General features: G+C 37.2%; 1 protein-coding gene and 1 non-coding gene across 2 annotated transcripts in view; one reads left to right on the plus strand and one right to left on the minus strand.

Annotated features, from left to right (window-relative positions):
* The window catches only part of LOC113508804 (protein KIAA0100), a 33,299-nt gene extending 18,286 nt beyond the window's left edge, over window positions 1-15,013 (plus strand). The window contains exons 26-38 of the mRNA XM_026891924.1: window positions 5,086-5,275; window positions 5,690-5,878; window positions 6,324-6,484; window positions 6,918-7,079; window positions 7,400-7,552; window positions 8,508-8,624; window positions 9,036-9,256; window positions 9,501-9,600; window positions 9,868-10,009; window positions 11,113-11,345; window positions 11,705-11,901; window positions 12,679-12,790; window positions 12,986-15,013. Of these exons, the coding sequence (XP_026747725.1) occupies window positions 5,086-5,275; window positions 5,690-5,878; window positions 6,324-6,484; window positions 6,918-7,079; window positions 7,400-7,552; window positions 8,508-8,624; window positions 9,036-9,256; window positions 9,501-9,600; window positions 9,868-10,009; window positions 11,113-11,345; window positions 11,705-11,901; window positions 12,679-12,790; window positions 12,986-13,048 (2,040 nt within the window). The 3' untranslated portion in view covers window positions 13,049-15,013. The remainder of the gene's footprint in view (window positions 1-5,085; window positions 5,276-5,689; window positions 5,879-6,323; window positions 6,485-6,917; window positions 7,080-7,399; window positions 7,553-8,507; window positions 8,625-9,035; window positions 9,257-9,500; window positions 9,601-9,867; window positions 10,010-11,112; window positions 11,346-11,704; window positions 11,902-12,678; window positions 12,791-12,985) is intronic.
* Window positions 7,902-7,973, minus strand: Trnad-guc. The gene has a single exon. It is a non-coding gene; the product is annotated as a tRNA-Asp (tRNA).
* Window positions 15,014-15,409: the final 396 nt, after the last annotated feature.

Here is a 15,409-nt window from a genome sequence, read left to right on the forward strand (position 1 = left end):
TGCCAACTTCCTTAAAGTGTTCTCTAAGAGAAACCCTAGAGCCCAACTGATATATTGACCTAATAGCTCGTTTTGCAGAACGAAGACAGTTTCAATTTCTGCAGCTTTACCCCACAACAGTATGCCATACGACATGACGCTATGAAAGTAGCTAAATTAATCAAGACGAGCTGTGTCCACATCGGTCAATTTTCTTACCTTCCTAACCGCATAGGCAGCTGAACTAAGCTTGCTTGCAAGACATGAAATGTGGGGTGCCCATTTAAGTTTACAATCAATTGTAATGCCCAAAAACACTGTAGATTCTACCGTCTCCAATATCTCATTATTAACGAAAATATTAGGGCGAAAATTTTTTACATTTGGCATCGCGAATTTTATACATTTCGTTTTCTTAGCGTTAAGTACCAAATTATTAACGGCAAACCAATTGGTAACTAAAGAAAGCGAGTCATTAATATCATCAAAACTACTTCTATTTCTATTTACTTTAAATATAAGTGAAGTATCGTCAGCAAAAAGTACAGTGTCACAGATGCCTTTTAAACAGAATAGCAGGTCATTTATATACACCAGGAATAGGAAAGGGCCAAGTATTGATCCCTGGGGAACGCCTAATTTAACTGGAAGAGGTCCAGATTTCACGCCACTGACATCTACATGTTGAACGCGTCGTTTCAAATACGATTCTAATAATTTTAATTCCATATCATGTGTGCCATAGTAACTAAGTTTAGAGAGTAGTGTGCCATGATCCACGCAGTCAAACGCCTTAAAAAGGTCACAGAACACGCCTATGGCGTTCTGTGAGTTCTCCCAGGCATTGTAGATATGCTTAAGTAAGGCTACACCTGCATCTGTTGTTGAACGGCCCTTGGTAAAACCGTATTGTTCCGAGTGAAGTATTTTATTAGAGTTAAAATGTCTCCATAACTGCTGTAGTATTATTTTCTCAAAAATTTTGCTATACGCGGGTAGAACAGAAATGGGTCTGAAGTTACTTCACTTTTATTTCCGGATTTAAACAAGGGTATAATCTTACTGTACTTCATGAGGTCGGGGAAGATACCTGAATCGATACACTTGTTAAAAATTACGGAAAGATATGGAGCGACAAAATCTATAATATTATTAATTAACTTAACAGAAATACCCTAGAAGTCGCCAGTATTTTTTTTTGTTTAGAGATTTAAAAGTTACATCTACATCCCTAGGGTTTATATGCTCAAAAGTGAATACAGAATTACATTTTTGGACACTACTTGATAAGAATTTTCCTGCAGCAGCCGCGGATGACTTTAAGGAGCTAGTTGTCGCCATCGGAATGTTAGCAAAGAAGTCATTGAATTTTTGAGCCACTTCTAAAGGTTTATTTATCAATTTATCATTACTAATAATTTCAAATTGATTGTCACGTTTGACAGATTTACCCGTTTCGTTATTGATTAAATCCCAAGTAGTTTTAATTTTATTATTGGAAAGTTTAATTTTTTCACTAATTAATTTAGACTTAGCCAAGTTGCATACTTTTTTTAAAGTTTTCCAATATAATCTTACATAGTTTAAAAAGGGTATATCAAACTTATATGTTTTCATTCCATAAAGCTCATACAATTTTGTTCTACTTTTGTAAATACCCGCGGTAGCCCATTGGTTAAAAGGTGCAATTGTATTTTTAACATTTAAAGTTTTTATTTTAAATGTAGATTCAAATTCGAATTTAATACGGTCGAAAAGAGCTCCATAGATGTCATTAGGATTCTCTAATTCTAAAATAGAAGGATTTATTTTAGAAACTACCTTTTCTTTAAAACGATTGCAAGATCTGATGTTATATTGCTTTAAACTTTTTTATTAATAGCATCAGAATTACTAAATATATTGTCAAGGCAAGTTGAAGAGGATGAAGTTATTGTACTGGGCTCAAAGAAAAAGTTACTTAAGTTATATGACTTAAAAAGATTAAGTAATCTACTAGTGTTCATAGTAACCTCAAGTATATTGACATTAAAATCTCCACAAACAATTATATTTTTCCTGCTTGACCTAATTTTATTAAGAGAGTCCTCTAACACCGCTTCAAATACATTAAAGTCTCCTATGGGGGGCCTATACACATAAAGTATAATGTATCGCTCTAGCTCAACACAATATAGATAGATAGATATATATAGAAAGACTAACAATGTCAGATCGTTCTTTACATTTAATAGTGTTTGAGACAATAATAAGAGACCCTCCGCGAATAGCAGTTTTTCTTACAAACGCACTTTGTATAGAATTACCATCGAAATTAAAACAACCAATTTCGTGGGTTTTTAACCAATGTTCAGTCAAACATAACACCTGAACACTATAGTTTTCTATAAATAAACTTAATTCTAAATCCTTGCCGGAGAGGCCCTGCATGTTTTGATGCACAACATTTAATTGATGAGGGCCAACCTTTGTCCCATCTTGTAGTTTAAACTACTAGATGTGTCAGAATAGGTATTAGTAATACTACTAACACAATCCAAAGTCTTAAGTACCTTATTAGTACCAGTGTCATATTGTAAATTATATGCTAAAAGCTTAGCAATTCGTCTCTTACATTTAATAGGCATATACATTGTATATTTAGTTAATTTAAATCTACTAGTAAACTTGTTTATGTCAAACATTGAAATAACATTATTATGGTGGTGGCATAACGTGGACAGAAGCTTATTCAAATTATAAATGTGTTCATTTTGAGTGCTAGATAAATTATTGTCATATGGTAAAGCTCCAATAATAAATTTACATTTGTTTTTATTGTTCATGTCTAACATCAGTTGGACACATTCTATCAAGTCCTCTCTATTTACATTTAAACTGGCACCAAACAGTAGGACAATAGTGGAACCCAAATTAATTTCTGGTTTTAAAATCATGTTTGTCAGCTTTCTGATGCTGATCCCAGGAACACAGGTATTAGTAATTGAACTCCCTGAGTATGAGTTAGTTAGACTGCCAAGATTTTGACCTAACTTATCTGAGAACATGTAATATGAAGTCTCATTTAATGTTATAGAATTATGCACTGTGTCCGACTCTAATGGTTTACTCACTACAGGAGTTACATTTGCCTGAGGGGGGTCAGACAGGAGAGAGGAACCATGGCAAGTACAGCAAAGATTGTTTGTAAGAGACTCATAGCGCTCTGCATTGTACCTAACCAGATCCACAAGCTCACCCGCTTCCACCATACGCTCCTGCAAGTCTTTTTGAGATGATGTATATTTATTAAATATACTGTTCAGGGAAATCTCTTTCTGAATTAATTGTTCCTGAAGTGATTGTGTGTCCCTATCATACATAGACCTACATAATTCAAGATCACTAGACAATTGGTGTAATTGAGACCTGAATTTAACTTGACCTCTCCGTAATGCTAAGTTAATTTTAAGAACATTTTGTTTTTAATACTTTTCTTATATTTGTTAATGAGTTTACTTATTCTAATATACTTTTTTAACTTATTATGACTAGTAAATACAATGTTTTTGCAAATAGAATCATTTTCAGTCAAGTCTATAATAACTGGATTTTCACATCCTAACTCAGATACGCTACTGACCAACTCATTATACAGGTTGCAGGTGGTGGTTGCCTGTTCAATGTCTTTCTGAGACTCTAAATTTGAAATACTTTTATATGCTTCACAAAGTTCTAATTCAAGCTCAGAAATCCGTCTTCATGAAAGTTCATGCGTGTCCATGCAGTGTTGGTAGTCGGACACTATTTGACGGAGTTGATGATGTTGGTTGTGTATGTCCATGTATTGTATGTGAAGTTCAGATAGTTCATTTTTCAGCTCGGTGTTCCTGTCAATAATCTTCTTTAATTCCACTTCACTGTCCTCCCTCTCCTGCAGTAGGTCGGTACAAAGAATCTTTGAAGCCTCCAATTCCTTCAGAGTAGCCCTCAACTTGTCCTCCATTGATGCAGCCCTGCGGGTCAACATGACTAACCTCACAGGTGTCTGTAATGTAAGGTCAGATAGCTCATTACTATGAAAGGAAAGTTAAGACAGAGGTGAAAAGGAAAGGAAGAAAAGTTAAATAATTCTAGAAAATTAGTAAGAAGGAAAGATTTGAGTAAACAATTGAAACAACTGTTATGTAACGATAATTGGTAAGGTACAAAGCCTCTTTTTTCTTTTGTTATTTAAATTGATCACTTTCAATTTATTTATTGGTAATGTGTAGGTAGCTACTCATCTAGTAAGAATTGACATTAATAAATATTCTTATTTTAGTAAATATAATTTTAATTTGACAGTTATTAAGTTGTGTGCATAATTTAATAGTAAAAAGCTTGAAAGAACACGATCTGCTGTGAATTAAATGTCAAAAAAAATAAATTGTCACTTGATAAATACTAATGAAAGAAACAAAAGGTACTATTATAAGACGTTAATAAGTGTGTTTTTTTTAAATCTTATAGTGTGTGATGTGGAAATAGCCAAAAAACTAATAACTCCCCTGGTTTTATGAAGTTTTGAATTCCATCCGTTGACAGTTGACACAGCGGCCGGCACTAATGTGCCGCGGTCGAACTAATCGCGGTCGAACACAAATTAGATTAATGTACGGTTCTTTGAGTTTAAATAACACTTATACATGTAATAATATTACTAAAACTATAAGGTAATGTTTAATTAATAACTATTTAGATATAAAAACAATATTTTAAGATTAAAATAACACGGAGCCGTTTTTAAGTGCCGTAATTAAGGATCTATTTGCAGCCATCTTTAAATCTTGTAAATCTAATGCATCTTTAAATAAAACGCTAATCAATTGTACGTACTCGTCGTCTTGAGGTGCATGCCACTGCACCAAACAACGAATTTCAACGAATCACGAGTGAGAGCTGCGGAGCCAATCACTGCACTTGAGTCCGCCCCGCGCCTCACTTCATACCTCAAAAGGGATCCAAAAAATCACTTCTGCGCAGGTGAAGGTCAGCGCTCAAGATCCATGCCGATAACTGTACATATAAGAACAATATAGACTAGGTGTTCTCTACACGTATTCACACTGGCACGTGTCCCCCCAGTCGAGCGGCGGGGCTGCGGGCGGCGCGGCGGGCGGCGGCGGCATGCTGGCGGCGCTGGTGGCGGAGGCGGGCGGCTCGGCGCCCGTCGTGTTCAGCGACGAGCTGTCCGGCGCCGAGGACGCGCCGCCGCCGCACGCGCCGCACGCCAGGCACGTGCTGGACGACGACAACGCGCACACCGCCTGCCTCAGTCAGTACACACCTATACTATTATATACTTAATTTAAATATTTTTATTTTCTCGACCTGGTGAATGCCGCTGGGTCTCGTTGGATGCAGGTGGCAATGAACCGGTCGTGCTGGAGAATATATGGAGAGGCCTATGTCCAGCAGTGGACAGCTATAGGCTGAAATGATGATGATGAAATATTTTTAGAAAGAACAAGATATTTTTAAATCAGTAGCAGACAAACATCGGACAAGTTTCTTGAGCGAAGCTTTTGCTTGTAATTTGGATAACCGGAAGCAGATTTTGGACAAATATACCACATCTTTTGTTAATGCATTTCAATTACTTCCTTATTTATGCCATCAAAATTCTGTAAAATTAGTTGTAACATAAAAAAAACTAATTGAAATATCCTTGCTTCCACCAACGTTCCAGTCGAGCTGGTGAACTCGCAGGTGGTGCTGAAGGGCTGCGAGACGCGCGGCTACGTGATCCTGTGCGCGGCGCGCGCCGAGGTGCGGCAGCGCGTGCGGCGCGCGCCCGCCGCCGCGGCCTGGAGCGGCGCGCTGTCCGCCATGCAGTACTACGCCACCGTCAGCGCCGCCGACCGGGACCAGCTGCTCGGTAACTACACTACACTATATGACCCACTGCTGGGCAATGGCCTCCCCTTTCTCTTCCAAACCTCTCTATCCTTCGCGATTTCTGACCACGTGCGCCACCTGCGTCGCGGGCGACCTCGTCGATGATGAGAAGAAAATATTGTGAGAAATAAAATAATTTTGTTAAAATTTACAGTAATTTTAACGTACAGGCGAGTTGATCATTTGCTACATTAGTAATACGAACACGGATTAACATCCAACACTGATTTTCGTCAACTCATCAACTCACCAACAATACGACTTACGAGCCATACATGTACATTCACAACTTAATGTTTAAAATATAATGTATGGTACAAAAAAAGTTAAAGTTAACAAAAATTACCAAATAATTATTAAATAAATAAAAAATGGATGTTCACCTAAACCTATTATGAATTTATGTTAATTTCATCATATAACAGAGAACATCCAGTGGGTATCGGTGGAGGAGATAGAGGAGCGCTGGCAGAGCACAGAGATCAGCACTCTGCCGGACGTGCCGCGGCTAGTGGGCAGCGGACACTCCGCCGGCGGAGTCATCGGCCGGACTGTGGGGCCCGGCGCAGAGACCGGGCTCGCGCAGGTACACGGAGACCACCTAAGTATTATAGGTCTTGTTGGAGGACTCTTGCGTAATCCAGATTACTTTGATTAGTGTGGTGAATTTTTCAAAGCCGCCCTGAGGTTAACTACGGAAAATCCACTAGATGTCTATTAAAAAATACAAAATTAATATTGTACAATATATATTTTTTATTAATATTGTATTTTATCGATTTAATTTTTTTATTGATACATTTACTATATTTATAACAGACAATTATAATACTAAATACTGCTACTGCACTTTGGAGCAGATGAAAAAAATGTTCTGCTGAATTAGCAACAAATTCGTAATAAAATTATAATGCACTGTTACAGCGATATTTATTTCACAGTATTTCACAGAACACAATATACACAAAAATACCAAAAAAGGGGACTGCTTATTGAAGAGATTCGTTTGTTGCTCACAGCTGCAGCGCATCGTGTCCCGCTGCGCGTGCGAGTTCTACTACGTGTCGCACGAGGAGGCGGAGTCGCTGGGCGGGCAGGGCGCGGGCTGGGCGCAGCAGCAGCCCTACGACTCCTTCACGCTCATGCATCACGACCTCAACGTCTGCACCAACTCGCTGCAGGTTACTATCTTAAATCTGACTGTCCCGTCAAAAACCCGGTCTTTAAAGTTTAAATATTTCGCCTATCATGGTTACATTTAAGAAAACTATTTTTTTTTATATTTTGACCTTTGGTAGTAAAAATTCAAAAACTGCGCCCAAAGCCTTCATATTGTATTCTATGCCTAAAATCAGTCAGTTTCAAAACCATGCAGTCCACTTATAATGTAATGTAACATTAATATCACGCTCAACGAACGTCAAGTGTGAAAATATGGGCCCCTAATTAATTTTATCCCACTTGAATATAATGTAATATCACTACGTTTTGTTCCCCGCAGTACGCCATGCTGCTGGACGTGGTGAACAACGTGGTCCTGCACGTGGAGCCGGAGCGGCGGCGGACCCTGGAGCGGCGCGCGCGCATGCGCTTCCAGCTGCAGCTGCACCAGGACCAGGACCCGCGACACCTCATACACAAGCTGCAGACACAGGTACACGGGACATTGCTTGCTACTGGACACAGTTCCAATGTGTCAATTGTGTCTTCGTATGTTAATATAATTTCAACATGCAAGGTATTAGAAGAATCTATATTTTGAAGAAACTGAAAATTAAAGAATACTATAAGTACATAAATGGAATACATCGAAAAATTTGTTATAATTTTAATGTAAATTATGTAAGAAAGGGGCGGGCAATAAAACATAGGATGACTCATTTAAACTTCCTTAAAAATTGAATTAAAACTTATAGTTGTTATAATTCACACAAAGAAATAATATATGTAATGAAGTGATGTATATTTTATCACAATCTGTAAAATAAAAACGCAAAAAGGATCTCTCCGGCGGGGAATCGAACCCCGGTCTCCCGCGTGACAGGCGGGGATACTGACCACTATACTACCGAAGATGTTGAGTGTGTTGGCGAAATACCTGTTATGTGTTCTGATATAATAGTGAACGTGAATAAAATGCGTCATACAGATGTAATTGTCACGCAACACCAATCGTTCTAAGTAAAGCTGTTATTATATCGATGACTCATTTTTATAAGAATCGAGTAAGTAAATTGGCTCATAGATAAATCGAATGTATGAACAACTAAATAGATACGTTATTTAATCATTCGCATCGTCATATAATTAATTATGAATCAATATTACTAGTGAATTAATCATGCCTGCATTCAAACAATGAAAGGATACATAGGTAACGATACATAATGTAATATAAGATTTTTCTTTTTACAATACACATCATAAGCATGAATTAAAAACATTAAACTGAACAATAAAAGAAATCTATCTGAATAAATACAGTTGTGTACCTTGAAATTATTTCGTTTTGATGAGTCATCCCTAATACTAACTCACGGATCTAGTTACAGTGGTCACGACATAATAAGTTTAAGCACGAATATAACTCGATCTTCGTTTTCCACTAGGTGCGGGAGTCTCTAGCCAGACTCCGTCGCTTAGAGAAAGAGTACTACCTCAAGAACAGGTCCATGACGGGCAACGACCCCGCCGCCATGGATGAGCTGAAGAGCTTGGATGATCAGGTATGACTACTTATTATACGGCAAAAGTATCAGTTCTGCCTCAGTCGTCTGGCGATGCCATATTACCCCAATATAACTGCTTTAAGAGGTTTTTTTTCTACTCGTGCACCGTGTCGCTAGGTTTCACATACACAAAGACACCCAGCCTGGATACGGGGATGGACTGGGTTTGGGCGGTGTCCTTAATGATTGAGCCCAAGTGCTTAAATTCAGCCTTTTTTTTTCTTTGCTGGACAACATCCTTAGAGATACAACTATTAATTTTTGTTCCTATCAAAATGTTGATTGAAAAATGTATTTCATTCCACAACATGAGAAAGCTATTTACATTCTATTGTTGTATACTTTGATGTTTCACTTGTCTGTACGAAATTAAAATCAAAACTCATGTATTCTTGTTCAACCACGTAGGTGAACGAGTGCAAGGAGTCGGTGTGGTCCCTGGGCGAGGAGCTGGACGCGATGGTCCGCGCGTGGCGGGAGGTGGGGCGCGCGTCGGCCGCGCCCGCCGTCCGCAGTGCGCACGCGCCGCCGCACCGCTACAACGAGATCTGCTTCAAGAGCGCGCGCTGGAGGCTCACTGACGCCGACGGACAGCTCGGCATCGCTGACTTGCTGCTTACTAACTTCCTGTAAGTCGAAGTCGGACGAAGTCTTCGCCGTACAATATTAATGGTCTAGTATTAGTGGTGAGCTTTGAGAAAGGTTGAGAATGACAGAGGCGATGAACTGAAAGTATGAGAAAGCAATAGCCCGTGTAAAGTGGAAGTACAGAAAGTAAATATTTGCCGTGCTCATTGATGGCCAATCAAAAAAAAAAACGCTATAAATATGAGCTTTTGAAAGCCTAATTTACACATATTTTTATTTGTGCAGGTACACAAAGACGTCCAGATCGGATGACTCCGTGGAGCATCAACTGGAGCTTGGTTACGTGCGCGTTAAGAACTTACTGCCGAACGAACCATTTCCTGAGGTAAGAAAATTGTGACATACTGGATACAGAACGGTATTTCTCCTTCTTTTTGAAAAGGGAAAATGATTTAGTGTTTATCTATATGAAAAAAACTAATGTGAAACTCTTTCAATTAAATTTGCTTTTTTTTTCGTCAACTCAGCTGATACACTGATAGCTGTAGTCCGATGAAGCAAATAAACTTGAACTCTCGAGGCAAAATAAAAATGTCCCGGATAAGCTTTCAGCAATAAAAATAAACATTTACGTATTTTCTCTATATCCTAGGTGTTAGTACCACAAGAGCCGTCAGGCCGGGCTCCCCTGGCCCGGCGCGCGGCGTTGCGCGTGTTCTGCCGCGACCGCCCGCCCGTCGGGGGCATCGCCGTCAAGGAACACTTCGAAGTCAACATCGTGCCCATACGGATAGGTAAGCATTAAACATAGAAGTAGTAAGAGTTTAACACCTTAACGTCGTGGCTAAGCCTAAAGCCGAAGATTGACGCCGTTGGTCCGTATGGGTTACCATCTTTGTCATAACGAGGTCCTCCGTGTTTCGGAAGGCACGTTAAATTGTGGGTCCCGGCTGTTATTCCTACATGTATCACAGTCGTTACAGGTAGTCAGAAGCTTGAATGTCTGACAACTAGTCTAACCAAGGGGTATTGTGTTGCCCAGGTAAGTGGGTTGAGTAGGTCAGACAGGCAGCCGCTCCTTAGTACTTAGCTAAAGGAAATAGGCTATCTAACGGATTCCAGATTCTAATATTTAGAATCTCAATAATTTCCTTCTCTGTTTCTCAATAACCATTCGAAGTTATGTAGAGGGAGAGGGGGGGGGATATAAGTTGTAATAACGATTTGGAAAATTAAGTGTGAATTAATTAATTATGACGATAATATAATTATCTTTAATTGATGAATGTATTGTTTTCAGACAGCACAATATATTATAAAGTTGTTAGATAATTATCAAATAATTAGCATAATTATTGTTACAGTTATGAATCTAATTATTGCTAATAAGTTTGATAAGCTAATTAAATTGTAATGAGAAATATTAGATAGATACGCGATACATCGCGGCGATAGTAATAATAATTGCACTCACACGTCATTCCCTTATTGTTATTATTGTTTATAGAAATATAAGAATATCAATTTTGAACACCCTATAAATGTGGTCTAAGGTTCACTTCAAAGTTCCCACCTGATCAAACATGGCGGCGACGCAAAGACTCTTTGGGTCATCAGTAAATGAAATAGCTGGTCTATTGCTGCTGTGTATACATAGAAATGAATGTATTTACATCTTATAGTGGTGCTAAACAACAATATTATCGATATAAGTATACTTCATCTGCAATAAAGTAGTTTTTTTTGTAGGTGAAGTTAGGACACTAATTATTGCGGCTCTTGGACATAATAATTATTACTAATAATTAAAATTAAAATTTGGATAAAATACGTTTTCTTTTTCGAAAGAATATTCACCACTTGCACGGGTCATTGATAAAACCTTAATTTCCACAAGGTTTAACCAAGAAGTTCTTCAACACGATGCTGAAGTTCTGCTTCCCGGAGCGAGACCCTGACTCCATAGAAGATGGTGAAGAAGAAACAGAGGGAACCCTGAAGGCTGGAGCCTCCTCCTCCAGCCTCGTTTCCACTGGCTCCAAGAAGATCAAGAAGAAAGGCAAAGACTCCAACTCTAACTTCTACGTCAAGAGAGACAAGAAGGATAAAGATGATGTGGAGAAGATGAAGGTTTGTAGCGCTGAGGAATTGTTAATTTGTATTTATTGTTTTTTAATTTTCTTCCTTTGCCTTATAGTATCGCAGTGCTAAAGACAGGCCTTTCTTAAATCCTTCTACTCTATTCCGCGCTTCCTCGAACCAGGTTAAATTTAAGTAAAGTCTATGTAAACTCCTGTTAAGTCAAAAAAATGTTTTCTAAAGGATCTTTTACATATAAGGAAACTGTTTTATGAACTAAAGTAAAATAGTTAAAATTACGGATTGCCTGGTGATAGTAGTGCAAACTGCAAACTTTTATAATAAAAATGGAATAAAAAGACATCTTAAGCTCTATGTAATTTAACATAAAGATAAATTTCCAATAACAGGAGCGAGCAGAAAAGAACAAGCTATTTATATACATCAAGATCCCTGAGGTACCGGTGAGGGTGTCCTACAAGGGCAGCAAGGAGAAGAACCTTGAGGATGTGAGGGATCTGCCGCTTGTACTTCCGACCCTGGAGTACCACAACGTGACGTGGACCTGGCTCGACCTGCTGCTGGCCACCAAGACTGATACAAGGAGGTAAGGGATGCCAACTGGCCTATTATTACAGATATGATTACGTTGAGGAATATAGCCTCTAGAATGCTAGGGTTAGGTTTAATCCTAGCCAGAATCGAACAGGGCATGCGCGAGCTATACCGTGGCTCTGGCTTAGGCAGTTAAAGGGGTCGAGTGGTTCAAGTCCCCGAGGGTACAAGTTATTAGCTTTTTGCCTCAGCAAAAAAAAGTTAGGGTTAATTTCAATAGAAAATTATTTTTATTTAGTCAAAAACGACTGTAATGAATCGACCTCAGTTTGATTTTGAAACTGTCTCACATATTTCCTATTTGTCTCTGCAGTATTTTGAATTATAGTTTTGAAATCAGTTAAAGTCGATGACCCTTCTTTAAATTAAAAAATATCCCCGTGCAGAATCATCTCCCTTTGAGCACCGATACTCAATCACAATAAAAATCATATGCTTAAGGCATTAAAGTAAACAAACCACTAAAATATCTGGAAACCAGTTGTATGATGGATGATGTAAAAACAAACAGCCGAGTATTTAAAGATGTGCTGATGACGTCACGTTTGAGTCACCTCCAGCACTTCTACACAGATTGCTTTACAATGCTTGCTCGTTTTCGTCTGTCGAGCATTTTCTCAAACTCTGCTAGGATAAGTTTCCAATCTAACCTGATTCTGCTCAATACAAGTATTTTGTTGGGTACGCGTGCTTTTCTGTCCTCTCTAACCCGATATTGGGTTCTTACGAAGTTCTATGCTCCATACAAATATGTTTAATATGTCTGTAGGGTTATAGTATCTCAAGCGATTCGCCAAAAGCTGCAGCTGCACAGGCGAGCTGCCGCCGCGCCCGAACCGCACGAGGAGGATAAAGCCAGGCTGCTCCTTGGAGAGAGAACTGTAAGTGAAATAGATGATTTATAGCGTCATATATATGCATAACCTTTACTAAATAACGAAAATGGGACAGTGGTTCGATTTCTGCTCGTATTTTTTTTAGGAACATAACATTTTCTGAAATAGGATACTGCCTGATGAGATGATATTTTCTCAATTAAATCAACCTTCAGTGCCTCACTATGGTCCATATTCCAGGTTGCTGAAAACAAGCCACAGAAGAAGAGTACTCCGAGCGTGTTCAAATTCTCCAAATCGTAGCGTAAGATGTAATTAGCAAGCATTTATACCAACATAATATAGATGTCGGCACGTAACTTGAACAATGAATGATAAGAAATCGACTGTTAGAAACTTAGGAGAGTTGGGTCCATATTTCGCCTCAATACCAGTACCTGGAAAATTGTCATGGATGGCAAAAAAGATCATGATTTTCAGTAACTTTTCAGGGGTTTTCTTTTACGTCGTAAAGGGTTTACCGAAAACATTTACCTGAAAGAAACTGACGAATACGATCATATGAATGATTATAGATTTATTGACAAACCTGTATAATTTATTGAGCATATGATAACCTATGCAGAGATTGTCATCCATGCTGAAACTTAACACCCAGCTGATCAACGATAAAAAATAAATGTCAGAATAATTGCTTGTGAAAAAAGTTATATGTAACTAGTCACCCAATAATGTAGCCAAATTGTTACCAGTGTGAATAATGGACCTAAGAGAGACTGAAAACGGTTTGAAGGGAAATTACTGCGTAAGTTCACGCGATTCGTCGGTTAGGCCAGCTGTCCGTTTCTTTCATTTTAGATTTTACAGCGATTTAGTTATTTGCCGATACAAGGCTTTACTGAACATAAGACATTCAGTAAAAAGAGGCTATTGTTATTTTTATGTATATTTTTTACTGTTGGTAACTCAAGGAACTCAATTTTTATTCTACTGCCCACGAGAGTTATTGCCAGGAGAATTTTAACAATGTTTTTCATTGGATTTTATGTTCCCACTGCCTAACAGCTGCCTTTTTAATTTATATTTAAAGCCTGGACTGTCTCACTATTTCGCATAAATCTTCCTTTTCAATTTTCTTTTCCTTTTATCATATATTATCTTCTTTTCGGAAACATGTAACATTTTGTTACATGTGTGTCCCATAATGGTAATATATTTAAAATCTAATCTATTGGCTGTACAATGATTTATGATAAATAACTTTTGTTACCGACAGTATTTATATTTGTATATATTTTGTATATTTAAAGCTTTATGTTAGTATGTATGTTAAAAAGCACAGAAAAGACTCACATGGTCAGGAACAAATATTAACCTATTTATAACTTGATTAAGGTATCAATTATATGCAAGTAGGTGTCTCATATTATACAAATAGTTCTATTTAAACGAAATATAAAACGTGTAAATAAGGCTTAAAATCGCTTGTTTATGTAACGTAAACCCACCCGGTAAGGTGCAAATAAACGAATGATATTATTATCTACATATGTTTTCGCATTTATTACATTATTTATGAGTGAATTTAACCAGTTTTAGGTTATGAGACTTTTAATTATTTTCATTTTGAAGTCATGAAACTTGCATGAAATATATTTCGGTGTCTCCTACTTATTTCTCGGCACATTATTACACTGTATTAAACTTATCGGTATTATATTTGAGAATTGTGATATTTATTGTTTTAAACTCAGTGGGTAAGATATAAAGCAACATAAATTAAACATGTGTTCAGATTTAAAAGCAAATATTAATTATTATTATTCCGTCTTTATTTACTTGATTGATGTTTCTTTTTGAATATTATTTAAAATACATTTGATTTGTTTTATGTAACCTGTAATAGGCATTTCCATAGCTTAATGTAAAATTATCAGTAAATTACCTCTCAGTTCATTCTAAATGGCACACTTAATTATAAATCAATTAGTTAATATATGCGGCTTGAATTATTAATTATCACCAATACTCATAATTATCAACTCATAAGAGAATATTTAGAATTCATCTATACTGCGGATTCTTAGCCTGCTTTAGATGTAATCTCAGTTATAATTGTGTCAAATAAAGTGGCTTATATACTATTTATTTATCGAATTATGCTATATGTGTATTTTACCTATACTCGTCCAAAATCAATCATATTACAGTCATATCGATGGAATATTTTTAGTCTAGAGCGCAGAAGTAGAGCTTTTTAAAAAAAAACTGGTTTAAAAAAACGGCTTATAAACATATATTTTTAAATTTAAAACAAGCATTAAAAGACAAAGTTCTCAGTAAGTATTCTTTATAATGAGATTATTATAATTTATGCACAATCTACGTTTTTGAGATGTGGCTATGACATCATTAGTCACCGCCTTGGAATTGTAATGATCATTAAAATTATGATATTAGTTGCTTAAAGCATGAATTATTGTTGATTTGCCTAATAAAAGACATTACAAGAATTATGTTATGTTTGAAAATTGTCAACTAATTTTATCGCCTCGTATGATTACTTTGTAAAAAAAAATTGTCGACGATGACAATTTGTAATATTCCATTTAATTATGATTACTGTATAAGTGGTAATGCTAACGCGACTTGAAATCACTTGTT

Source organism: Trichoplusia ni, chromosome 3 (assembly GCF_003590095.1).
Source record: "Trichoplusia ni isolate ovarian cell line Hi5 chromosome 3, tn1, whole genome shotgun sequence".
Classification (NCBI taxonomy): Eukaryota; Metazoa; Arthropoda; class Insecta; order Lepidoptera; family Noctuidae; genus Trichoplusia; species Trichoplusia ni.